We start from the raw sequence: 24,939 nt of genomic DNA, 5'->3' as shown, positions 1-24,939 counted from the left end.
GCCTGTGCTGTGTGTTAGTGTTAGAAAGCAACTGGTCTGAACAGTAAGGAGCTTGCTTAAGTAAAGAATTAATTGCTGGAATTTGCAGTGGTCATTCCCACTCCCTTCCCTGGCATAATTCTGCCATTTATTTATTAGGGTGGAGTAATACTAGTTTCTTCTTCCAGGTTTATGCTTCAACTAAAGCAGCTGTCAGAAAACAAGAGAAGTAACTCATTTATCTTAAGCCTGGTATCTTATCTGCTGGTTGCCAAAGGGAGAGTTTGGGGAAGAAGACACTATGTCTAGCTAAGAGTCCTGAGCTCCTTTCTGTTACAGTAGTAAGGGCAGGATTTCTACTGGGGATTAACTTGTTCATTAGTAGTAACTAAAACTAAATAAACAACTTCTTACTTGGGTTTGGGTGTCTTTTTCCCCAACAAATTGCAGTTGTAGAAGGAGTAGGTACATTAACTTTTGTCCTCTCAAAAACTGCCCACATGGGGGGGTGGTTTATAGGGCATCTCAGGTTGTGGTATGAAATGCCATATAATCACCTTGAAGTGTGCAGACTTTGCAAGAATATTTTCATAAATATACACTGAGCACTAACCTTCAATAGACTTGGTCTGTCATTTGATATAACAGTTCTTCTCCAGACACAGCAAGTCCAGAGATCACTTGGTGCATTCCTATTCTTCCCACTTATTGACAGTTTTAGTGTTGATAGGTTGGGTTTCCTTCAGAAATTCACTAACTTGAAGTCAGGGTACTTCTAGTATGCAAATTGCAGTGCAGGGCTGAATGGTAGATGTGCAAGAATAAAGCACTCCCAATTATTTTTTTTAAATAAGTGTTATACTAACAGAGGAAAATGCATAAAAGCAGAATATACTTCAGCTAACAACTTCATTTCTCTCTTGTACATGTGTCCTGAGTAGCACTGTCCTGTGATATTTGTGGAAGCATAGAAAGGTGTCTGTCTTGTATGAAGCCTTGTATGTGTTTCAGTACTCCTTTTGTATAAACTTGTATTTTCTTCAAAAAATAAAGAATCCATGAACCACCTGACTTAACTTGAGAATCTGTAACAAGGAGCTCTAGGGGTTTGTAGAAAAATGCATTATATTATAGTGCAGTATAAATTTTGTCATCTGTAGATTGCTTTATACTAGTGATCCTTCATAGAGTATGTCTTAAGGGTCAGCTGTCACTGCTGTTACTTTAGATAATTGCTGTCCCAGCTAAAACTACTTTTGGAGTGCTGTTCTGATTGAAGATGAGTACTTCCAAGAACATGTTGCTTAGATAGCAGTGTCACTGAACAAACTATTCCCACTAGTTCTGTGTCAGATCATCAAAAAAATCTCTAATTTCAAGGGTAAAAGTATACAATATAAAACAGTGGTGGCTGTGGCAACAGCTCCCTGTTTGTTTCTGCAAGTACACATTGGTTATGAATTTCTGAAGTTTAATTCTTTTGTCTTTTTGTAAATAGTGTAGATATGCAAGACAGTTTCCCTTTAATTTTTATATATTTTATATATAGGAAAGGAGGACGATCTCTGTATATAATCTAGTATTTTGGTGACTATTAATTCATGTGCTGTTCAATATATTTTGTGCAGTACAAAGACAAGATGCAAGTTTTGTCTCATTTTGTTTTAGATAACTGTCAGCTGTAGGACTGGCTTTTTTATGTTAAATAGTCATTCTGAAGTAGTCAAAAGTTTTGGCTTTTTTGGTATCTAATCCTCATGTATGTATTAATGCTGTTGAAATATTTCAGGGACTGTTTTATGTGATATAGCAGTTGGGAAAACTAAAAATAATTCAGTTTGTTTCTTGTTTTGATGTGAAACTGAAGATTCAGCCAGGTAGTGTGAGTATACTTGAGTGGCTGTCACATACTATGCAAATGACTAAATTCCTTTGTATAGGTTACTACCTGCCACATTCATTCTTCCAGTGATGATGAAATTGACTTTAAAGAAACTGGCTTCTCACAGGATTCTTCTTTGCAGCAGGTGAGTTGAATTCTTTTAACAGTGTAAGTTGCTCTTTCTGTAAAAATAAGAAGTTTTAAAAAAAGCAGTGGAACTTCTATTTCTGTCACAAGCAAATACAAATCTAGGAAGTTTAAAATAAAACTTAGGCATGTGTGCATGCGCACAACTGTGGTTTGTCAAACCCAGAGGTATGGTTTTCAACACAAGTCAATCTCTTGGTGTGCCTTCCGGATTTTAGTCTTTGATCATGCTGTGTATGCAGATTTCTACTCATTATGCCTAAGAACACATTTTATGTGCCAGCCGTCTGGCTAAGTTGAACACAGTCTCTATATTAACTTTAGTTATTGCTTAGATGTAGAAGTTTGAAATGGTGGCTTCTAATTGTGTTTTCTGGCAAGTGTGAATTGCTATAAAAGTGAATACGGGTTTTTGTTTGGTTTTGCTAATAGTTTTTTTTTTTAAATGTTGACCTTATTTTGATGAGGAAACAAGGATGATTGGCTATTCATTGTTAAATGTTTTTAGTTTTTGGCAAAATACTAAACTCTGCAGCTGTCACAGCAGTACAAATGAAGAGCAAAGTATGCTACTGTGACAGGTTGTATCTAGCAGCTCGAATGCTTTTAACTTTATAGGCCATTGATACCTGGCAAGTGTATGTAGCCAAATCTTCCTGAACTAAATTTCAAATGAACTTGATCACTTATTTTTAAATTCAGTATATGCTTTTGACAACTCATTTGTGAGTGTTTCAAAGATAATTTCATCTTTGGTTTAATGAAAAAAAAATTTTAGAATGCCTAGGGAATTTTCAGATCAACCAGACTGAAAGCTTAAGTCAAAGCTGTGTCCACCTTGAAGTTTTAATGCTTTCATAGCTGACTAATTGATAATGATGCAGTGTTTACTATGGTTATGGTATTAGAGTATTTTTGCGATGAGTGATTATGGAGAACATTGGTGCCATTTTGATGAAGAACGATGACATTTCTATAATAGTAGTCCTATCTGCAATATGCATATCTTTCTATTCTTTCACTGGTGGTGAAAGAGTGGGAGCCGTGTGGCACAAGACTGCCGATAGATCCCTTATATGGAACGCATTACTAACCAAAATCTTTCAGCTCACACTCACAGCTATGTAGTAACTACCTAGTCTAAGACTGGCTTTGGTACTTCATGCATCTTATGTAGTTTTTATAATAAGTAATTACTTGTCTAAGTTTGAATTGTGGGTGGTGGCTCAAATTTTAAGAATCTGATGCATGTGATTTTTGTGCATATAAGGTGCACCTGAATACAAACTTGGTAAGTTGAGTGCTATTTGTAGCAGCTCTAGTGAGAAAATAAGATCTTCAAATATCTCTGTGCTTTTCATGCATCCCCTTAGTGACCTGCTGTGCCTAGGCAATCCAAGTTGATCTGGAAATATGCAGGTGGTCCAGTGCTGTTTCTTTCAACTTCATCACCATTTTCTTAGTCTTTTTTTTTTTTTCCCTAAGCTAAGCTAGTGAAATATACTTTCTAAAGTGGTCTCATGAGGAAAGCATGATACTAGACAAGACAAATCACTGATGGGAAATGTATTGAAATTACTTAAAGCATTCTTCAGCTGCACAAATTCATTCATAAAGGTGTGTCTGACTTAAGCTAGAATACATTCTAGACCAATAGTTAAAGGAGGAAACAGGAGGTAAATTTCCAGAATTCAAGTGGACCCATTAGGAATTGGATAAGGGAGGAAAATACCAAGGGACCTATTAATTTTTGGTTTATTTTTGTCAAATTCAACTTCAGCCTGTGCAGAATTATATTTGCTATGACTTTCTTCTGGCATCAAAATCTAGTTAAATACTGTTTTCCAATGAAGACCCTTTGTTCCAGAAGGGAAGGTTTCTTTTTTTTCCCCCCTTTTTCTCAGAAACACTTTTTATGTAAGTTTCTGAATAACACTTCAAAACTGACATCTTTGAAGAAGTGTTCTGTCACCTAGTTCTGGGTTGTAAGGTTTCTCATGCCAGCAGTATTTAATGTACTCTCTTGCTGTGGCTCTGGAAGCTTTTACTCCAGGAAAGCATTGTTCTGTTCTCCACCAGCTTAGTACCACTTTTTGTCTCTAAAGCATACTGAAAATATATTGGAGAACAGGATAGAGCTGTCTAGGGTCTGAGATACACTAGCAGTTTATAACTGCATTTTTATATACTTGTAGACAATTTTGATGTAGTGATAAGATTTCACACTAGTTTGATAACTAGCTGATGTCATAAACCTCATGTCTTAATTTTTCTGTTTATCCTGGTGAGTGGTGGTCTTAATGGTTGTACCTTTCGTAAACAGAACAAGTCTGTTTAACTTCTTTCGGTTTGTTTTCTTTCCATGGAGGTAATTCACTAATTGCTTTGTTACATTTGTTTTTTAATACCCATAGTAGTAAAAATACTCTACAGGAATGGAGAGCTCAGTAACCAGTGTAAAGCAGAGTAATTATTTTATAGGGAGGACAGCCAGTAATTGATTGTCTACCTGTGTAATGTTGATATACTAACTGTGTTAGTATTAAATCCTGAAGATTTTTAGAACTAACTGTCAGATCTTAAAATTTAGGATCAAAACGTAGAAGAGGTCTTGCTTTGGCCTTGCTTAGTGTGATGACCCTACTAGTCATGAATGTTTTTCAGACCCACTCCCAGCCCTGATAGTGTCTTGCTGTATATCGTCCTTCTGTATCTCCTTTCTTTTTCTTCCAGTTTTCATAATGCCTTAATCCAAACTTGCCTTTTTTTTTGACCATTCTCTTGTTTTCTTTCCATATTCACTTTGGTCAGCTTGACCACCTTCTTCAAAGGTTTTGTCTGTGTACTGTGTCCCTTTAGCTACCTGGGCAAGAGACCAAGAGAGTTGTTGTGACAGCTGTATTTCATAGAATATCTTAGCATTGGCTTACTTTACACATGGAAATAACACTGTTAAAAGTCCCTAGAGAATGTGTGATAATTATAGTCCAGGGAAGTAAGGGACAAAAACTATTGTTATGGATAAGAGAAGATGCCCATGTGTACCTTAATGTGTATATACCCACCTGCTGGCAGTTGACGCTGTGTTGTGGTTCCAGCCCAGCCGGTAACAAAGGACCACGCAGCTGCTCGCTCACTCCTCCCGCCCCCCTCCGGTGGGATAGGGAGGAGACGGAGGAGAGAAAATTAAAAAAAAAACCTGGAACCTCGAGGGTTGAGATAAAGACAGTTTACTGGGACAACACAAAAAAGGTTATAACAACAACGGTACTAATGTGAAAGAGTATACAAAAAGAATGATGCACAGTGCAACTGCTCACCAGCCGGAACCTGATGCTCCGCCACTTCCCCCACCGAAAGTCCAGAGGACCCCCTGGCCCGCTCCCCATTTATATGTGACATCATACTCAGCATGGTATGGAATAGCTCCTTGGCTAGTTCAGGTCAGCTGCCCTGGCTATGCCCCCTGACCCCCAACCACCTCCCAGGTTCTTGTAAAAAATTAACTCTGTCCCAGCTGAACCCAGGACACACTGGCATCTTTAAATCTAAAAAAGAAGAATAAAAAAAAAAAGTACAGTTGAGTCGGTGACACTGTATTGAGATGTTGGTTAGACGCTGCTGGTGTGTGTGCCTGAGACTGATATTTCTAGTGCTAACTATATGATAAATATGCAACTGTGTTTTAGTATCTGTATATAATGTACTTTTCTGGTTCTTACATGTTATTTTGAGCAAAGATAGCTTTTTTTCTAGTATACTGTGTTGTTTCACTGTTTCTTTGGGGTGCATTTGGAAGGGTGCTAATTAATATGTGGTTAAACTAGAGATTTAACTTCCTTATTGAGAGCTGCTATTAGACTGGCTTTAAAGTCAGTAAATGTTAGTAGGTGTGTAGTCAGTGTTACCGTTTAAAATTCAAAGGTTAAGACAAATCCTTTTCCTGCCCTTTATGTTTAGATTAGAGAGACTTTTATTTCTTTGGAGCAAAATGGGCAAATAGGATTTAGAGTATTATTAGAATCATTATATCACTGTCATTGGTCCTGGGGTTGCCAGGCCTTTTCTGATTATCAGATGCAACAAATGACGTCCAATTTTATTGACCAGTTTGGCTTCAACGATGAGAAGTTTGCTGATCAAGATGACATTGGCAAGTGAGTATAATATTATACTGGCTTTGATTGTAGTCTCGGGAGCTTCCTTTCTTATTGTGTATTTGGCTGTGGTTCTGTTGATGATAAATATAAGCCTTTACTGATGTGAGGCAGTTGCCAATCAGTCCTGTTTTTTTGTATCATCTGTGTTCATTGATAGAAGCCTCCCTGAACAGTTTACAGAGGAAAGCCACAGCTTATATTCCTTTTTCTAATGGTTGTGCCAGCACGAGAACAGAGTGCTTGTGAATAAATAACTAAATTATAACTCTGCTTTTTAAAGCTATGTCTAGGCAACGATATGGCATTGTTGGGGGCACTTTCACTTTCTCTGTGCCTCAAAGTGATTTTCTCCTCATCCCTCTGCATCTATGTACCAGACCAGATGAATAGTTCTACTTTTAAGCTTTCCGGGAAAAGATGACGGGAATAACACATCTGTGAGTGTACTTTTCTGTAGGGGACAGTAAGGAAGGGCATCGTAAATCTACCTTTGTTTTCAAGGTCAAGGCAGTTAAGACTCATTTCTACAAATATGGTAAGTGATGAGGAAATGAGAACAATCATGGTCAGGTAAAAAAAACAAAAAACAACAACCACTCCCCCCCCCCCCCCAACACCCACAACAAAAACACCCCCCAGAAAAACTGATATCTTTCTTCATTTCTAAGTAAACTGATGCCTTAATGGGAAAAAGAAAGAATAGGGGTTCTCGCTGAAAATAAAGTTGATCTTGACTTTGGTAAGAATTCATGTCTTGGGATGCAAGAACATGCAGATGAGAGTAGAAAGCATTACTTGAAGATGGCTTCTAGAAGGGTAAAATACAATAAAATGTCTCAGTGCTCTTCTGTAAGATGTTCAGTAAGTGATAATTGACTGAAGTTTGCATATGCTGTCTAAGAAGCATTGCTGCCTTTTTATACCACATAATGTGCTGAGATTAGATTAAGATATAGTGGGAGAGGAAGCCACTCAGGATAGTCTTTAACTTTGTTAGAAGCAAGTGGATTTTGGCAAGGATAGGAGTGGGAATTCCTTTAAGGTCATGCCTTTGGTAGTATATGGTCTTGGTGGAAAGAAGATGACTACTTGTGTAAGCAGATCTCTTGAGATTTGTAATAGGTATACTGATGATGTACTCATGAGTTGAATTAAGCTGTACATAAAGTTACTTTAAAGTTATGCCTTTTGTGCAAGAATCAATTACAGCTTAAATTACCTGCCTACTGTTGTACAGTAATTTAGATGGTTACTTCAGTAATTCAGTTACACTTGAAACTTACGTTCCTTTAGACCATTTACCTTGTTCCCTACTTTGTAATGCAATGAGGATTAGAGGAAGAGTAGTACTGCTCTGCTGAATGCACTGCTATATGTGGCTAGAGGAAGAAAATATTAACTCTTCTGAAAGTGGTAGTATTTCCCATCTTCTTCTCCTCTGTTTCTTTTTGCTTCCCCTAAAGATTTGGTTTGCCTAATGCTATTTTTAGTCAAAGACATGTTTGTAATTAGTTTAGTGAAACTGCTCAATAACTTAATATGTGAAGATGTGTAAAGCCTAATACTTCGTTTTCAGTTTGGAAAAAAACTTCAGTGATTGGTTTAAAAAAAAGATTCATTTTTCTGTTTAGGAAACAGAAGTTGATATTACATTTTTCACTTTCTTCCTGTTGAGTGTTGAAATCGGTTAGAAGGTATAAGAACTGCTAATGCAGATCTTTGCAGGATTTCGAGCTGTATCTTGGTAGACCATAGTCATATTAGGCATTCTTTAGACCTACATTTTTTCTCCAGTGCATAACAGTACAGTGTTTTATACTTGCGTATATCATTTCAGTTATGCTTGCTTAGGCTTGTTGCATCTTCACTACTAACTATAGGGTAGAGACAACATTGTTTTGTATTTTTGTTTAAAAAAAATTTCACAGTTACAAAAATCACATGAATGCCAGGCCTCCTCAATGTGGAATTTGACTGTTTTATGTTGGAAACTACTTTGGTTTTAATCTTATGTTTTTAGATTATTGGAAAATGAGACACCTAAGAGAAATGAAATGTCTTCCATGTCATAATACAACATCTTGTTTTATTGCATGCGTCTGCTTTTTTTGTAGCGTTTCTTTTGATCGGGTTTCAGACATCAACTTTACCCTCAATACAAATGAAAGTGTAAGTATGTGTTCTTGTACTGTCAGAAAAATTACTGTCTTTTAAACTTTGGTGTGACCTCAGCGTTTTGGTGGTGGTTGTTATATTTACTCCTTTGATGTGTAATCTTTGAAAAATAACTACCCTACCTTGTTCCTGTGTCATGAGATTTTTCTAATTGGAAGACACGATTATTGTTCCTTGTGATCAGTATTAAACAGAATTGTTTCTAATTTGTATGGCCAGGTTCAAAAACAAGCTAGGATCTGATTTGTGCATATTGCACACTTGTGTTTTATCAGTAGAAGTTATTTCAGTCTTCCAGTGAGATTGTGGTGATAGGAAAGTAAGGCCAGAGACTTTAACCCTAGATGTTATTTGTCAGTTGAGCTGAAATGAACTCCACTACAGAAAATAACGCTAGGGTACTTGGTGGTCTGGTTATGTGAAAAACTGTTCAAAGTCATTTGTGCATGCCATTCTTAAACATGATCGAAACTCCTAGCTGTTCTTTGATGGTCCACTCAACTTATTAGCTTAGTAAAACAAACACCACTGAATGTTTTCTTGACAAGCTTTAAGTTGTTAAGACATTCGGATTTTCTGCTGCTTTTAGAGAAATGTTGTTTGTTTCTCCCCCCCAGTAGTTTAAGATTCTCTTCTGAATAGTCATATATTTTCAAAATATTTACTAATGGGAGCAAAATGATTAATCATAAATACAGATTTTATACTTTTTGCTGTATTTAGGGCAATATAGCCTTGTTTGAGGCATGCTGTAAGGAGCGGATACAGCAGTTTGATGATGGTGGCTCTGATGAAGAAGACATTTGGGAAGAAAAACATATTGCATTTACACCAGAATCCCAGAGGCGTTCCAGGTAAGAAATGTTTTTCATTCAAATGGCAGTATAGTGAGCCCTCAATACTGAGCATGTCTTTTGGTTCAGACTGACTGTTAGCACAGGCTGTCCAGCATAACTAGCTATTTCTTTTCTGTGGAGAAATGACTAGAGGGATAGCTCTAGTGGCCGTCTCCCAGCCATAATTTGCAGAAGATGGCAACAGCTGCCCTGCCTACTCAGCTCTTCCTGCACTTCAGCTTTTGTAGCTTGTTTTTTCCTGCTTCTTATTCTTTCCCTCTGCTTTTAAACCTGCTTAGCCATTCTTGCCTTGGACAATGCAGTCCCGCTAGACACCTCTGTAGATGTTGCTGTCCTTCCTCTCTACAGTACCATTGTGGTTGTGGACAAAACTGCATAGGAAGCTACGTTGAGGGGAAGGAGCATCTGATCCCCAAAACTCTCAGGGCTGTGCAGCCTCCCTTGATATCTACTGAATTTTGTCCTAGGGTAGTCTTGGCTTTTCTGACCTTCTTGTGGCTTGAGTCACAAACCCAATCTCTTCTTCCCTTGCGGCCTTTGAAATGCAAGTTGCTAATATATTCTGTACAAAACCAATTATTCTGTCTGATGATGTCATGGTTGCTTAATGTGGTGTGTTTCAAGGACATCCTTACCTTCTCATGTTACCTTGCTTTTTGTGTTAGTTGCACTCACCAGGAAGGGAGAGATGCCCCTAGGGTTTAAAGTATATGTGAAGTTAAAGAGGATGGACTGGAATACAGTTGGGGAGATTTTAAAATAGATTTGTTGTTAGATTTTTAAAATAAATCAAGTTATATCTTGTTAGAATGGTGTTGAAGAGTTTTGTATTTCAGCATTTCCATTTAGTGTGAAGAGACCAAATAGGCCAACAACCTCTGTACACAGATCTGATTCTTTACTTGCCTGTTCTGCTCCCTTTTGCATGACAGGAGTAAAACCAATCTTTGTCTTTTAAATGCAAATGGAGGAAAAAGATAGCCTCTTTACATGATTAAGTGAAAACTTAAACTCTGGGGGTTTGGGGAGAAATGTGGGGAATGCTAACAGCTAACAAATTACACCTTAGTTAATCTATCAGAAATGATAGCTGTTGTAATGTTCTTTAGCCTCAAACTTGCTGGTATTTCATTGTGCGCAGGGTCTGATACTAAATACTGAATGTAAACTATCTCTTTGTATTTTAAGTTCGGGCAGTACAGACAGTGAAGAAAGTACTGATTCTGAAGAAGAGGATGGAACAAAACAAGAGTTGTTTGAATCACACACCAATACAGAGGACAAAATGGAAGTAGACTTAAGTGAACGTACGTAGCTTTTCTCCCAGCTGCTTTGAGTTACAGGAAAGCGTTAGATCTAGCAGTCTTACTTTGCAGTTTTCCTTGTTTACTGTTTCTATTCAACTATCTTAATAAAGTAGTCTTTCCCACTGTAAAGACTGCTTGCAACAGAGCATGCAAATGTTGGGAAGTTTGAATTCCTTTATGTATCTTGAGTCAAGTTACTGAGTCTTTCTAAAATTCATGTTTCTGCTCTTCAAGAGGGAAAAAAAGGAGGAGGAATCAGAAAGGGGAGGATGAAATGTAATCATTTATGCATCTTGAATGCCTGCAAAACTAATAGGTGGTTAATCTCCAAACCTAAAATATGGTTATTTTTACTGGAAGCCTTTCAGACCAACATTTCATCTAACAATGCTGTTTTAAAAGACTTTCTACAGAAGCCAAGGGAATTTGCATTGGTCTGGTTTCATGTGTGAGTGAAAGATGCGCATCAGGAGACTCTTATGTGGAAACTTAACTGATGTAATTGGTTTAAAAGTTTTCACATTCAAGTCACAGTAGACTAAACTAGCTTTAGTTAAACTGGCAGTATTTGTAGGTAAAAGCCCTGTGTTTAGACTGTAAGAAATTAAAATAGAAGGAAACGTTAAGGGTTTTCTTTTCTTTTGTCAGATTGGTGTCGTTGGCATCTGTGTGTCAAACAAGTTTTGATCCATGTGGGTCTCCTCCCATATCTGCCTGGGTTGGAATTTCTAATTGCTAGTCAGAGCTTCCTTTTCAGCCTGTTTTTTTGTATGTAAGTGTTAATGACAAATATGTTTCCCCTTGGGTAGGTGAAGTATTTTGAATTGACCTATCCTAAATTAGATGCTGTTAAGTCACAGTTGCTCCAAAAATTAAAATCCCAATAAATATTTTAAGTTGTAAAAAGCCTTAAACTTTTCTGAAACTTAGCAGTGGTGTTAGTGCATGAAAAATTTAGAGACTGCCCATACCTAAGTTGACATGCTCATTTTCTGTGTTCAGGAAAATGTGCGTAGGAAACTGAAAAAGGGATGAAAACTCTTGAGATTTTTATTATTATTATTACAGAAATTAATTTTGAAAAATGATAACAAATGTTGATGTTAGTTTATAGAATAAAGTGGGATGATACTTGTGATCTGGTATGGCTTATTGGTTTTGTTCTTCAGATAAACTATCAATTTTTAGCAGAATACTCTTGAGTTACTGTTTTTAAAATTCTGCCTTACTAGCAGAATTTCTGTTTTAGGGAATGCATTCATTTTTTTAACAGTATATAGAGGATTTTTCTGCATGTGCTTTAAAGTCTAGTTATGAATTTTGCTGCTCTTTTTAGAATGTACATATAGAGAATCAGTGCGTTAGGCATATGTGCACTCATATTCTTTATTTAAATTTGTTCCTAATGAACTTGTTGGTGGTTTTTCAGCACCAAACTGGTCAGCTAACTTTGATATACCCATGGAGACTGCGCATGGTGCCAATCTGGAATCTGTTGGGTCTGATGTGTGGAGTACAGAAGAACCTGTGCCAGCAAAAGAAACTGGCTGGGCTTCCTTTTCTGAATTCACGTCCTCCTTGAGGTAAGAATGTTAGTGATTCAGGGCAAGTTCTTCGCTACTAAATGTAATAGCATCTGCCATTTGATGGTGGATAGAAAAGTGACTGACTTTTGAGCTCCTTCAGAATGAAAAACGTGTAGCTATACTGTATATGCAATTAATAAAATCACTTCTGTTGTGGATGATGAGGACTGCGTTGGTAGTCTCAGCAGAGAACCATCTTTCAAGTTACAAAGAGTACATTTAGAAAGTCAGTTAAAAATACTGGAAATGCTACAAGGACCCAGTGATACTTGTTTGCCTTATTTAGCAGGAACATGCCCACTAATAATTGTAATCAAACCAAATAAAACAAGTAAAAATAAAACCACCACCAAATATGCTCAGTCAGCTCTGTTCTGGTGGATTTTGCATTACTAAACTTCTGTTTAGCACATCTTCCCAAGACTACTACAAACAAACTTGTCATTCAGTTTCAGTAGAGTTCTAGGACTCATAGCCTTGATATAGAACTAAAAATACTGTTTTAAGAACACTTTCATTCTGCTATTCAGAAATGTCTCTAAAGCTTTCTTTACTTTGTATTTGAAGCTCAAAAGATTCCTTAAGAAGTAATTCTCCTGTGGAAATGGAAACAAACACAGACCCAATTGATCCCTTGAGTGCAAACATAACTGCTCTTGCAACACAGCTAGAGAGTAAGTACTCTGCATTCAGAAATGCAAAGATTGATTTTAAGACTTGTACTTGAGAAAGATTTCCCTGAACTTTAAAATTTAGGCTTCCAGAGACTTCTTATCTGGCTCTACTGCTGTTCTGCCAGGTAATGAAAATGACTTGTGTCATGGTTTAACCCCAGCCAGCAACGAAGCACCACACAGCTGCTCACTCACTTCCCCCCCACCCAGTGGGATGGGGGAGAGAATCAGGAAAAGTAAGACTCGTGGGTTGAGATAAGATCAGTTTAATGGAACAGAAAAGAAGAAACTAATGATGATAATGATAACACTAATAAAATGAAAATAGTAATCTAAAAGGATTGGGATGTACAAGTGATGCACAATGCAATCGCTCGCCACCTATCGACCGATGCCCAGTTAGTCCCTGAGCAGCGATCCCGCCCACCCCCACTCCCCCCAGTTTATATACTAGATGTGATGTCACGTGGTATGGAATACCCCTTTGGTCAGTTTGGGTCAGCTGTCCTGGCTGTGTCCCCGCCCAACTCCTTGTGCCCCTCCAGCCTTCTTGCTGGCTGGGCATCAGAAGCTGAAAAATCCTTGACTTTAGACTAAACATTACTTAGCAACAACTGAAAACATCAGTATTATCAACATTCTTCTCATACTTAACTCAAAAACGTAGCACTGTGCCGGCTACTAGGAAGACAACTAGCTCTATCCCAGCTGAAACCAGGACAACTTGTCAGAGAATTTCTGAACTATTTAAAATAGTTTCCTATTTAAAACAGGAGTCAGTGTTACTATTTCCTCTAAAAAGCCTGCACATCGTGAACAGAAAAAGCATTACAAAGAAGCTAAGTGTGTTCTGTTAGAGAATCCTCACCTGTCTCAGCACTTAGTTAGCTGAGCTGATGCCTGAGAAGACTGGTAGCTTCTAGTCTCTTCCTATGTGGCAATAGGCCAGTAGGCTCAGTGTGTTCAAATTTCCCCTTCCTGCTTGTTCCTTTCCAGGTTACCTTCACTATGCATGCACTAATTCTTTCTTCTACATGTATGAACTGGTTGAAGGCCAAACATGTGCTAATTAGGTTTTTGTATATATTATTAACAGGCAGAACAAGAAGTGCAGATGAGAAGTCTAGGGAGACTGGACTTCCCAAAGGCTTGTCTGTACTTGGAAACTCACTGTCAAGTTTGTGCTGTGTGGGCTTGTGTAATGAATTTGACTGTACAGAAAAATAATACATCACTGTAATCCTACTAAAGTCTTGTTCAGGCAAACCTGTTGCAGTAACATCTAAATCACTAAGTGGCTTGCAAAATTAAAAAAAAATTAGTTATGGAATGCGACTTAAGCCATCTGTAGGAAGTATTTACGCTCTATATATGTGTAGAGTGGGGGTTGCAGAAAGGTGACTGTGTGTAAGGAAGAATTCAAGAAGTGTACAAAAACTGCAAAATTATTGTTCTGGTTATATTGGCTTGTATGCTTGCTCATGAAATAGAAACATAACCAGCCAGGTATTAAATTACTTCTATATATCTAGCCCCGGGAAGTGTTGCTATGGAGGCCAGCTCAGATGGAGAGGATGATGTAGAAAATGCAGACAAGGTAACTGAAACAGTAATGAACGGCAGCATGAAAGAGACACTGAGCCTTACTGTAGATGCTAAAACTGAAACGGCTGTTTTCAAAAGGTGAGAATACCTATTTGTCTTCCTACCTTTGTAAAATAAGCACTGTTGATGGAACACTACCTGTCATCAGAAAGAGTTCTTTGCAAGTGATAATTCCTGATGATTTAACTAGAAATCTTCTCCCAAAGTAATTGTTCTGAAACTTCCAGTTAGTTACTGTAATGTGTGATTTTCCTTAGCAAGCCTTAATTTCAGTGGAAGACTGACTCAATAACTTTTGACCCTGATGCATGTTACTGTGCGTTTTTTTTATGTACAATTATTCTTGTAACATACAGTTAATTGCATGTCAAAGCTAAGCTTTTTAAATTTTGCACGGAATTTAGATTTGGATTGGAATTCTACTCCCCCCCATCCAGGAGGATGGAGGATAGAAGCTGGCAGCCAAGTACTGCTTTTGAGAGTAACTCATCAGACATTTGGGGTGATCACTCTTGGTGGTATGGATGGTGGTGTCAAATCTGTTCTGGACTACAGGTGGCACATAGAATTCTAGAATAACTGGAAGAACAAACTCCTTAGTTTTGGTATCTTCTGATACAAAGTGTTTGATTTGGGAATAACTGTCTTATATCTAATATGGACTATAACCATATTTATCAACAATGTGATCCTTTTATGGGAATAAAGCACACTTGCATTTCATCTGTTTGAGATAGTGTATACTAAGATCTTGTGATCTTAGATTTAATGATCAAGTGGTTTTTATTTGGTATCAAATCGTTATATAAGGAAATAGAGGCTACAAACAGTCTGACCTGCAAAAATAATTTTGCCTTCATTAACTGAAGCTGGTGTGTTGTCCCCCGCCCCAATCTTGACAAATCAGAACATAATACTAGCATTTTAGCATGCAACCCTCTTCTCATTCTTTTAGAATAATTTCCTAGTATCTGTCCCTATTCTGGCTTTAGTTATTGAAAAGGAATTGTCCATATGTCTTGGAAGCTGCTTTGAAAAATCCCAGTCCATTTCAGTAGAAAAAACTTTCCAGTGTTAGTCCTTATATTGCCCTTCTTTTAAATTAATTTTACTTTGTCCCATTAGTGGTAGTGCTGTTGATGTTGGATCATTCAGGAATTGAAATCTAACAGCTTTCAGTCACTTTTGCTTCCATCCTTTTGATTATTGAAGGAATAAATACCAACTCTAACCTCTTTTGCACCTGACTTCTGATGTTTTGCACTATGGAGGAGGAAGCATTTATGGCTGCACAGTGCTTATAAATCAAATGGCATTGTTAGAGGAAATGAACCAAAGCAGTTTAGAGGAAGATTATGACTTGGTGCAGACTGAGGTGGCATGGAACCATAGTGCCTTGCTGACTTAGTAAATGATGCATCTGCTCTCCAGTTTATTCTGTATTTTGGGGAATTCTTTATATGGTCGGCACTCCTATTGTGTTAGATGTTTACAGTTGGATTTAGTTATCCATGGTGTTTTTAAACGTTTCCTTAAACTGCTTTAGTTCACACGCACTTTAAAGTTCTGTGACTTCTGATACTGGTGCAAAAACTAGTATGAGGAGGCAGCATGTTGTGGCAGTGCCTGCCTGCCTTCATGGAATTACCTGCCTTAGCTGTGGAGTATGCATTTCAATTCTTGTAGTTAAAAGGATGCAGAGGTGCAAAGGAAGGCAATATCATAGAATTGCCCAGGTCAGAAGGGACCTCAAAAGATCATCTGGTCTAACCTTTTGTGGGAATGGGAGCCCAGATGAGATTATCTAGAACTTTGTCCAATCACATCTTGAAAACCTCTAGCAATGGGGACTCAGCATCTTGATTTGGAAAGGGGAAATTAAGGAAATGTAGAAGGAGGCTGAAAGGTGAGTTCTTAAATATGGAGACTGCTCTATTCTGATAGGTATGTGGCGTCATACTAAGTTAATGCTCACGTGGCTTTCTTTAAACCGACTTTTAAATACACCAAAACAAGAAACGGGAGAGAAAAGTAGTATTTCCTTTGGAATAAATACCTAAAACAATGCCAAAAAAAAAGTCTAGATTAAGGGACAGTTAGAGTAGTGAGAGCAGGTCCCACTCTGGCCTGTTTACCTGGCATATGGATGCTTCCAGACTTAAGTTTTATATAGTTTTCTGCCAATAGAAAATTGATGGTGTTGAGGTCAATATTGAGGGGAGGAGGAGCATCATAAGCATGGTAGTTAATTTGTGGAAAACTGAAAATGACAAAAATGTGGTTTCTGAACTTAGTTCACAATGGAGACTGAAAAGGGAAGAATTATGGCAGAGACTACCCGTTTTCAAAAACAACCCCAAAAAAATTAGGAGACCGGTTCTGATGGTGATAGCGACAAGTATTTTATTTTGAATAAATATAAAGAGTATGAAGGCAGATGAGATGGGGAGATCTGATGGGTGTCATGGTTTAGGCCCAGCTGGCAACAAAGCACCATGAGGCTGCTCACTTACTCCTCCCCACTGGTGGGATGTAGAGGAGAAAAATATAACAAAAAGCTTATGAGTCGAGACAAGGACAGGGAGGGATCACTCACCAATTATGGTCATAGGCAAAACAGACTGGATTTGGGGGGGTGAAACCCAATTTAATTTGTTACCAATCAAATCAAAACAAGGATAATGAGAAGTAAATCCCAAATCTTATAACACCTTCCCCCCACCCCTCCCTCCTTCCTGGGCTCAACTCCACTCCTGATTTCTCCACCTTCTCCCACCAGTGGCACAGGGGGATGAGGAATGGAGATTGGGGTCAGTTCATCACATGTCTCTGCCGCTCCTTCCTCCTCAGGGGGAGGACTCCTCACTCTTCCCCTGCTCCAGTGTGGGGTCCCTCCCGCGGGAGACAGTTCTCCACAAACTTCTGCAGCGTGAGCCCTTCCTATGGGCTGCAGTTCTTCACGAGCTGTTCTAGTGTGGGTCCTTTCCGTGGGCTGCAGTCCTTCAGGTACAGGCTGCTGCAGCACAGGGTTTCCCATGGAGTCACGGCCATCTTCAGGGGCATCCCTGTGCTCCGGTATGGGCTCCTTCCTAGGCTGCAGGTGGGCATCTGCTGCTCCCCCACTCCCCTCCATGGGCTGCAGGGGGACAGCCTGCCGTCTCTCCATGGGCTGCAGGGGCATCCCTCCTCCAGCGCACCTTTTCCCCCTCCTTCTTCACTGACCTTGCTGTCTGCACAGGGCTTTCTCTCACATCCCACTGCCCGCCTCCACTGCAGGTTTCCCCTTCTTAAATGCATTATTGCAGAGGTGCTACCACTGTTGCTGATGGGCTCGGCCTTGGCCAGAGGTGGATTTGACTTGGAGCTGGGGAAGCTTCTAGCAGCTTCTCACAAGAGCTGCCCCTGTAGCCCCTCCCCTGCTACCAAAACCCTGCCACACAAACCCAATACCATGGGAAAAAATGGATCTTGATGAGAGGTTAAAATGCAAAACCCAATATTTTTACAGGCTCTGCAGATATAAGGAGGCATGGGAGGAAAGAGGGGGATTCACTGAAATTTAAAGGATTGATTGAAAGGAGAACTGTGAGAATAGGAAGAAAAATCAGCAGAGGGGAGTGGCTTTAAAATGTTCCTGACTTCTTGCATAAATAGTTTTGTTGCCACAGAGGTATAAGATTGATGTTTGTGTCTACTTCAGAGCTACTTTATATCTCTTATCTATATATATCTTGCAAGTGTGTGATCAAATTTTTATTTTAGTGCACTCATAATGGTGTGGCTGAGGTGGGAGAGGGTGGAATAGAGAGGCAGAAAAGCTTTGATTAAGAGACAAAACACAAGTATTTGTTTGCTAATGACTTTTGAGGCTGCCTAGTTACATGGTAGTGTCTTATATAGTGAGTGTACTGCTTTTTCACTGAACTATGTTTGGTTTTGTCTCTGAGAGGAAGTTCATTAAATAGACTGGGCTGCAGTCTTAGTACTGCCTAACCCATATATCGTATTTCACTGTGGAGTTATTAGGGAGTTTATTAAAGATGGTGATGAGTTAATGATTCTGCTGATGTGTTTCATGGACAGACTTTAATGCCAGTTTCTGGGGAAATCTTGAATTTCTCTTATACTTTTTTCCTTTTTTGCATACTTCTGGCTTCAGAGTGTTGAAATCCTATCGGTATGTATAGTAAAGGATCACGATTGATTGTTACCACTTCAGGCATCACACACACATTCCTTATTTCCTTTCTGATGTTATTTGTAATCACTATTTCCTGCCCTTTTATCCAGTCAAGTTGTAATGGACGTGAACACCGGTGCATTATTAGGTGTTTGTAAAGTCTAGAGCTGTGTGCTTGTATTCATGTTGCAATCAACTTAAATACATTTGCATGTGAAATATGGACCCATCTCCCAATTTTCTCATGTAGCCTGAAATTTCCTTATAAGTAAACTTAAACTTCTTTCCTTTTGTGTTTTTTTTTAAGTGAGGAAGGAAAATTGTCTACCTCGCAGGATGCTTCTTGTAAATATGTAGTAGAAGAGAATGCAGAGGTTGCAGAAGAGGCTCCTTCAGCTCTGCAGCCTACTAACAGCAGTCCGGAACAGAGGTAACTGCATTCAAGGGTGCTTTCAATCCTCTAAATAGCAGTTTGCATGTTTTTCTAATAGAATTGATCTAAAGAGATTAATGAATTCCTGTTAGTTATCAGTTCTGAGATTAGCTCAATCTAAACATGTGTTTGCATCTATTTTTATAAAATTCTCAAAAGTTATATCTTCTGTTGATTGTAAGACTCTTTGAGTTGTCAAAAATGCATTTGCCTTGTACTATTTGTCTTGCAGGGTGTTGTCAATATCCCAATTCTGGTTTGTGATATGTTATCAAGTTAGAATAGTGAATTGATACACTTAATGAAAGTGATGATAAAAAATAAATAATTAGGGGAATAAGTTTGACTTTGTCCTGAAAATTTGCGTAAGTTAGGTCTACCATTTTTTCATTCTGTATTCTATACTGCAGAACAGTTTGTGGGGAGTCCACTAGTGCAGCTGTATGGAAAGGAAATGGTGCCTTTAAGTCATGCTTGTGTGATTGTGAATCAGTTATTACTTGCACCCTTGTCTTCATCAGGTATTAATCTGAATACTTGTAGATTTGGGGAAGACTTTTTCAAAGTACATAAATAATCTGTTTCAAATAAAACTTGCCTGAAATATGGAGCAGCCTGGATTGCTCAGCATACTTATTGGAGGAAAGAAAAGACGACATTTTTCTTTGGCAGCTTGGCTACTAGTGCAGTCTTAGAGAATAGTAATTCAGGATACAATTCTGAGGGGAGTACTACCAGAGAAAGCTGCTCTTGCATAAGTTTTTCTCTTAAATTGTCAGGTAGTACTCCTTTCTCCGAAAAAAGGCATTTGACAAAGGCAATTTCTCCTGTGACAGTATTTCTCCTGTTTCATTTCCTGTTGAAGTACTCATTTGGGTTTTTTTTTTGCCTCCCAAGTTACAATGGTATGGAAATGTACACAATCAACTCCAGGTCTAGTATGGCATCACCAAAATCAAATGCATGTAGGGTGACATTAATCACCAAGTGTTAGAAATGCTTAATGCAGGTGTTTCATATCTGCACTAGTTTCTAGACTTCAGTCAGAGCAAGATTCATCTTTATCTTAAAAGCCTAAAACAAGACTTTAAGGTAGGTGAGAAGATTTCCACCCTTGAAGGCAGTATTTAGTGAAGACCTTGCTCTGGAATTTAGGTATTCATAAGTACTTTAAAATTAATATCTAGGCAAGAGTTTACTGGTTTCCTAGCAAACTAATGGCTTGTTGAACATCAGGTACAATCCCACAGGCTTGATTCTTGGTGTTAAGGCAAAGGGTGGTATGCTGCCATTTCCTGGTTTGGATGTAATTCGAGGGTGACCAGAGGAACTGTGCTGTCTCAAAGAAAACCATTGTAAAAGGAAAACCTAAATGTGTATTTACTAAACCCTGAGTAATACGTAGGGTCTGCTCCTCTTTCTAGGAGGGCAGGGCTTGGGGGATCAGAGCTGTGCATGCTGCCTTCTTGTTGAGGAGCTGAGGATGTTCTGAATGGGAGCATGTTCTGAAGGGAGAGAGGATTTTGCTTAATTAAAAGGAATTCTAGGAGTCACTTTAGCCTTGCAGTATAAACAGGGGTATGATTCTGAAAATCAGAATTCAGAATATACATACACACACATATATTTTCTGAATGTGTATTTAAATACTTGTTTTAATAGTTCAAAAGCTGTTGTGTTTCTTGACTTCAATAGATTTTAAACTATTATTAGAGAAATGTCTTTTTCACACAAATCCTGTGAAAGAAGTAATCTTTTTTAAGACTTTGTGGATGCTATATTCTATATCTAGCTTTCTAGTGAAGACAAAATTTAAATGCTTTTGTAAGCAAAGATTTAGAGTATAGCTCTACATGCAACACAGAACTCTGCTGCATGTTCTGATTATGCTGTATGCAGACTAAGAAAGATGCAAGCATGTTCGACAAATTTAGATTTTATTTTTTAGACTTGTTTATGAGCTAGTATGTCTAACCTCTGTGGTACTGGGTGTTACACTACAACACTGCTACCTTTTCCTGTAAGCCAGAACTTTCTGCTCTGCATAAATTCCATAAATTTAATCAAGAAGTGGATTCTAAGAAAAAAAACCCAACCCTGTATACTTAGTTGAAGTGGGAAACCCAGAAACTGTCTTTCACAGCCTCTTCTTTACTGGAGGTACTGTTTTTATCAAGACAATGTTTTTAATGCTGATAAGCATTAAAATGTAGGGAAGAAGTCTTTGGGTACTAGGTGATTGCCTTTTGAGTAAAGGTGCTTGTCTAAACCAATAGAGGGCCCTCAGAGCTAGCAGTTCTTTGGATTGCTTTTGAGTTGCAGGAAATTTCAAGAACACCTTTCATTGAATCCATCTGGCTTCAGCAAAGCTCAGTACTTTCTCTAAAGGTGGCTGTCACAGCAGATCCTTATATAAGCGCAGTATAAATATCAAGATAAACATAATTGTGGTTTTGGGGCTCCATGCATGTATGACTAGTGGGAGGAGTCCCCTAGGTAGGTCTTTGGCTGGTGGCCAGCAGTAGTAATCTCTGCTAGGAGCCCTGTTCTGTCATGGACTTTTTTTCCAGTTAATAAATGACTTACTGCTGTGTGGACTGTCAGACTTCCTGTCCACGCAGCACTTGTTTCTTACCTTCCAGGTTTCTCTAAGAAGTGTTTACTTTTGTCTAGTGCTGTCTGTCTTTTCTCTAATGTGTATATATTTTTTTAAAAAGTGTTTTTAGAGCATAGCAGCCAAAGACTTAGCTAGGGGACTCCTGCTGGTCATGTGCATGTAGAGCACGGACCCAAGAGTGGCTTCTCTGTGATGTACACCATCAGAGAACAGGAGTTACAGGTAACTTTTCTCATGTGTAGTTCCAAATGGTATTTATATTCTTTAAGGGAGTTTTCAAAAGTATTCAGTAGACTTCCGCTGAATGGAAGTTGAGATTTTTTGCCTTTGTTGCTTGCAATTCTCTAATGTTCTCATGCACTACTGATTTGATCTCTTTATTTGTGTTAGTCCAGAGCAATTGAGCCCACTTTTACACTAAGTTTCTTATCTGGAAATGTATATACTATTATTGTTTTCACTGTTGTAGGTTTGCTCCTTACTTTTCTCCATACTTGCTGAAATTTTCATGCTAATGGACTCATTTCCAAAGTATATGTGAAATGCCAGTTTGTAGATTAGATTAGTAACTAAAGCAGTTTTTTTAAGACACTCTTGGTTTTCGTGTTGTGTCTTAGCTGCTTACTTTCAAATGCAACTTTAAATACTCCTGATACCGCATTTTGTCTCTCAGAATAAGATTTGGAGAAGTATCAGAAATGTGCTTTTTATTAGCTGTTCTCTTGGAGATACCACATCTCTGGAGATCATTTAATAGCTCAGTTAACAAAGATCAAACACTCTTCAATGGTGTGCTCAGTTAATTAAAGTGCTATGCTTAATTAGGCAACGAAAACTCCAGAAATGCTGGACTCCAGAAAATAAATGGGATGAGCATGTTATTAGCTTGTGTTTCCTCTCTCCAGCTCAGGGGTCATGCTCCACATGATCTGGGACAGTTTGGTTTTGGGGTTTTTTTTTTTTTTGTACCTACCCGAATTTGTTTTGGACTATTCTTGTTTCTTGTATAATTACATCTCTTTTTTTGGCCTCTTAGGACTGATCAACACACTCATTTAGGAGAGGCGTCTGTTAATGGCCCTGTATGATATGTGATGTCTACTACCTTGGCTGAAGAAAATGAACTGATATCCAGGTGTTTGAGTGTTTCTTGAGGATTTCATCTAGAACCTGTTGAAGCCAGTCACTGCTGCACTAATTTCGCAAGGGATCAGGACCAGCAACATTTATATTCTAGATTTTAAGACATTGTACAGAAATTCATAAGTGTAAAAATATTGCACATTGAGAAATACCAATAATTTTTGCGTATGTTTATATTGTATTGTTCTAAATAATGGGTGGCCTGTGAAATAAGATCCTGCTACCCATGTAATGATGACAGTAGTGTTACTATAGTTAAAATGGCTGTAAGAATAGTTTTATAAAAAGTGAATACACAAATCTAATGTATTTGAGACATAACTATTTGACGATTAGTGTGACCAAAGTATTTAGCAGTTTTCATACATTTTTCACCTTGTAAAAAGAAAAGAAAAAAATTAATTCATGTTTCTTCTGAAACTGAAATGCCCTATAAATGTTATTTTGGTTGTTTTAGCTTACAAAAGTGATTTAAATGAAAATTTTTTGGTGTTCAACATTTTACAACAGTTTTTTTAATTGGTAATTGTTTTCCGTATTGTTTAAAACAGATCAAAAATGTAAGTCTATTGATAGAGGTTTTAAGTATTTATTGCTACAACTTAGTTGACAAATTGATGTTACTGTAAAGCCATATGTTCTGTTAAGTCTTGTTTGCTTGAAACAGTACCTTACAGGTGAAACACTAGAATATTTGAAGTGCACATAGCTTGTTGTGTTTAAGTGATTCACCTGCCTTTTAACCCATTCACCAAGATTTAGTTTAATACAATGCATTATACAATGGAACATTTCAGAACAATCTGCGTATTTAAAACGCTATAATCCTTTTAGACAAGTCAAGTAAATTAAATGCCCGTGCTGCTAATGTAATTACAGTACATGCATTTTAAAAGTATATAGTGTTTTTAATACAAATTTTGGCAGCAGAGCATGTTAATTGTTACTTTCACTGTACTGATCTGTGTGAGGCTTTCATTTGTATGTTCTAAACCAGTTTTTTCACAGCTGGTTTGTGTATATATATATAGTGATTATGGAAACTAATTCTGTGTAATTTATAATTTTCTATGTCAGTGTAAAATTCCAACAGCCTTCTCAAACAAACAGAAGCAATATACTGTATATTGCCACATTGTCTGGTGAAAGGGTTAAAGTACTTCACCTCCTGCACTTTTAGATACAAATTCATTTTTGTTTCTGTAATAGTTATATTCATTTATTTTTTACATAATTTGTTTTCCTGACCAGTATTTAAAGCCAAAAGGATACTCTAAACAATGGCCAATGATTTATTTTAGAAGGTGTCCCAAGCAACGTGCCTAAACATTACATTGCATACAGAAATAAAAAAAAAAAAAACCACATACGTATAATGGCATTGCCCTTATTGTTTCCTCTTGCATTTTCTGCAGCAAATTTGTGGCACTCGTCATTGCAAATTGTTAACTGATCAGTTGTGTGAAAATTGAGGGGAAAAACACTGTCATAGGTGGAATTGGTAACTATTTTATTTATTTGCCCTTTTATTTGTACTTTATAAATGATGGAATTCAGTCAGTTTCTAAGTTTTCTTCTTCAGTTCAGAATTGCTTCCAGATCAGCTTGACCAAAAATGTTTTGTATATTAGCTTTAAGGTTGGCAGCTGTCCTTTTATCACTTTCTGATCTGTTATTGAACAATTAAGGAAATTATTGAGCAATTGTGGAAACAAAACCACTTATTTCAACACATGACTTGCAGTCCAGGTAAAGCAATGTGTTGTCTTACGTAAGTTTGATGCTTTTAAGGAATGAAACTTTTGTCCTTTCCAGTGCAGCTATTTTTTCCCTTGCTAACAAGTTGAATTTACTAGCTACATAGCCATGAAAAGTGAAGGAGATGCTGGCAGCAAATTAGTTGAAACTGTATTTCAGCCCTGTTGTCTGCAGTTCAACAAAGTCTTCTAGTATGTTGTCCTTCCCTCCGTTAATGAACTGTCTTATCAGTCCACTATCCAGTTCATACTGAGCTTAAAATTGAAAAAGGAGTATTTTGTCCCCCTTCCCTCCATTCCTGATAAGTAATATCAGTTGGCATGAGGTGTGAGAAGTGGTGGTGAGTGGAATTCACCCTTCAGTGTAGTTTGCCTTCTAATTAAAGGGTGCAACAGAGGTAAACTAGGTTGGCTTACCTCATGCTGATTCCGGTGGT

General features: G+C 37.9%; 1 protein-coding gene across 3 annotated transcripts in view; it reads left to right on the top strand.

Annotated features, from left to right (window-relative positions):
- PPP6R3 (protein phosphatase 6, regulatory subunit 3) overlaps window positions 1-24,299 on the top strand; it is a 68,591-nt gene extending 44,292 nt beyond the window's left edge. Inside the window, exons 14-24 of one of the 3 annotated variants that reach the window (XM_010562532.1) lie at window positions 1,920-2,006; window positions 6,068-6,165; window positions 8,283-8,337; window positions 9,067-9,197; window positions 10,389-10,507; window positions 11,937-12,090; window positions 12,661-12,767; window positions 14,300-14,450; window positions 18,532-18,549; window positions 18,860-18,982; window positions 22,639-24,299. In XM_010562532.1, coding sequence (XP_010560834.1) covers window positions 1,920-2,006; window positions 6,068-6,165; window positions 8,283-8,337; window positions 9,067-9,197; window positions 10,389-10,507; window positions 11,937-12,090; window positions 12,661-12,767; window positions 14,300-14,450; window positions 18,532-18,549; window positions 18,860-18,982; window positions 22,639-22,690 — 1,095 coding nt within the window. In that variant the 3' untranslated portion in view covers window positions 22,691-24,299. Of the gene's footprint in view, window positions 1-1,919; window positions 2,007-6,067; window positions 6,166-8,282; window positions 8,338-9,066; window positions 9,198-10,388; window positions 10,508-11,155; window positions 11,280-11,936; window positions 12,091-12,660; window positions 12,768-14,299; window positions 14,451-18,531; window positions 18,550-18,859; window positions 18,983-22,638 lie in introns of those variants that run through there. The other 2 variants (XM_010562533.1, XR_774045.1) reach the window with 2 other exon arrangements.
- The last annotated feature ends 640 nt before the right edge of the window (window positions 24,300-24,939 follow it).

Source organism: Haliaeetus leucocephalus, unplaced genomic scaffold (genome assembly GCF_000737465.1).
Source record: "Haliaeetus leucocephalus isolate CR32 unplaced genomic scaffold, Haliaeetus_leucocephalus-4.0 Scaffold161, whole genome shotgun sequence".
Lineage (NCBI taxonomy): Eukaryota > Metazoa > Chordata > Aves > Accipitriformes > Accipitridae > Haliaeetus > Haliaeetus leucocephalus.
The sequence above is the reverse complement of the archived record's forward strand: the minus strand, read 5'-3'. Positions and strand labels throughout refer to the sequence as shown.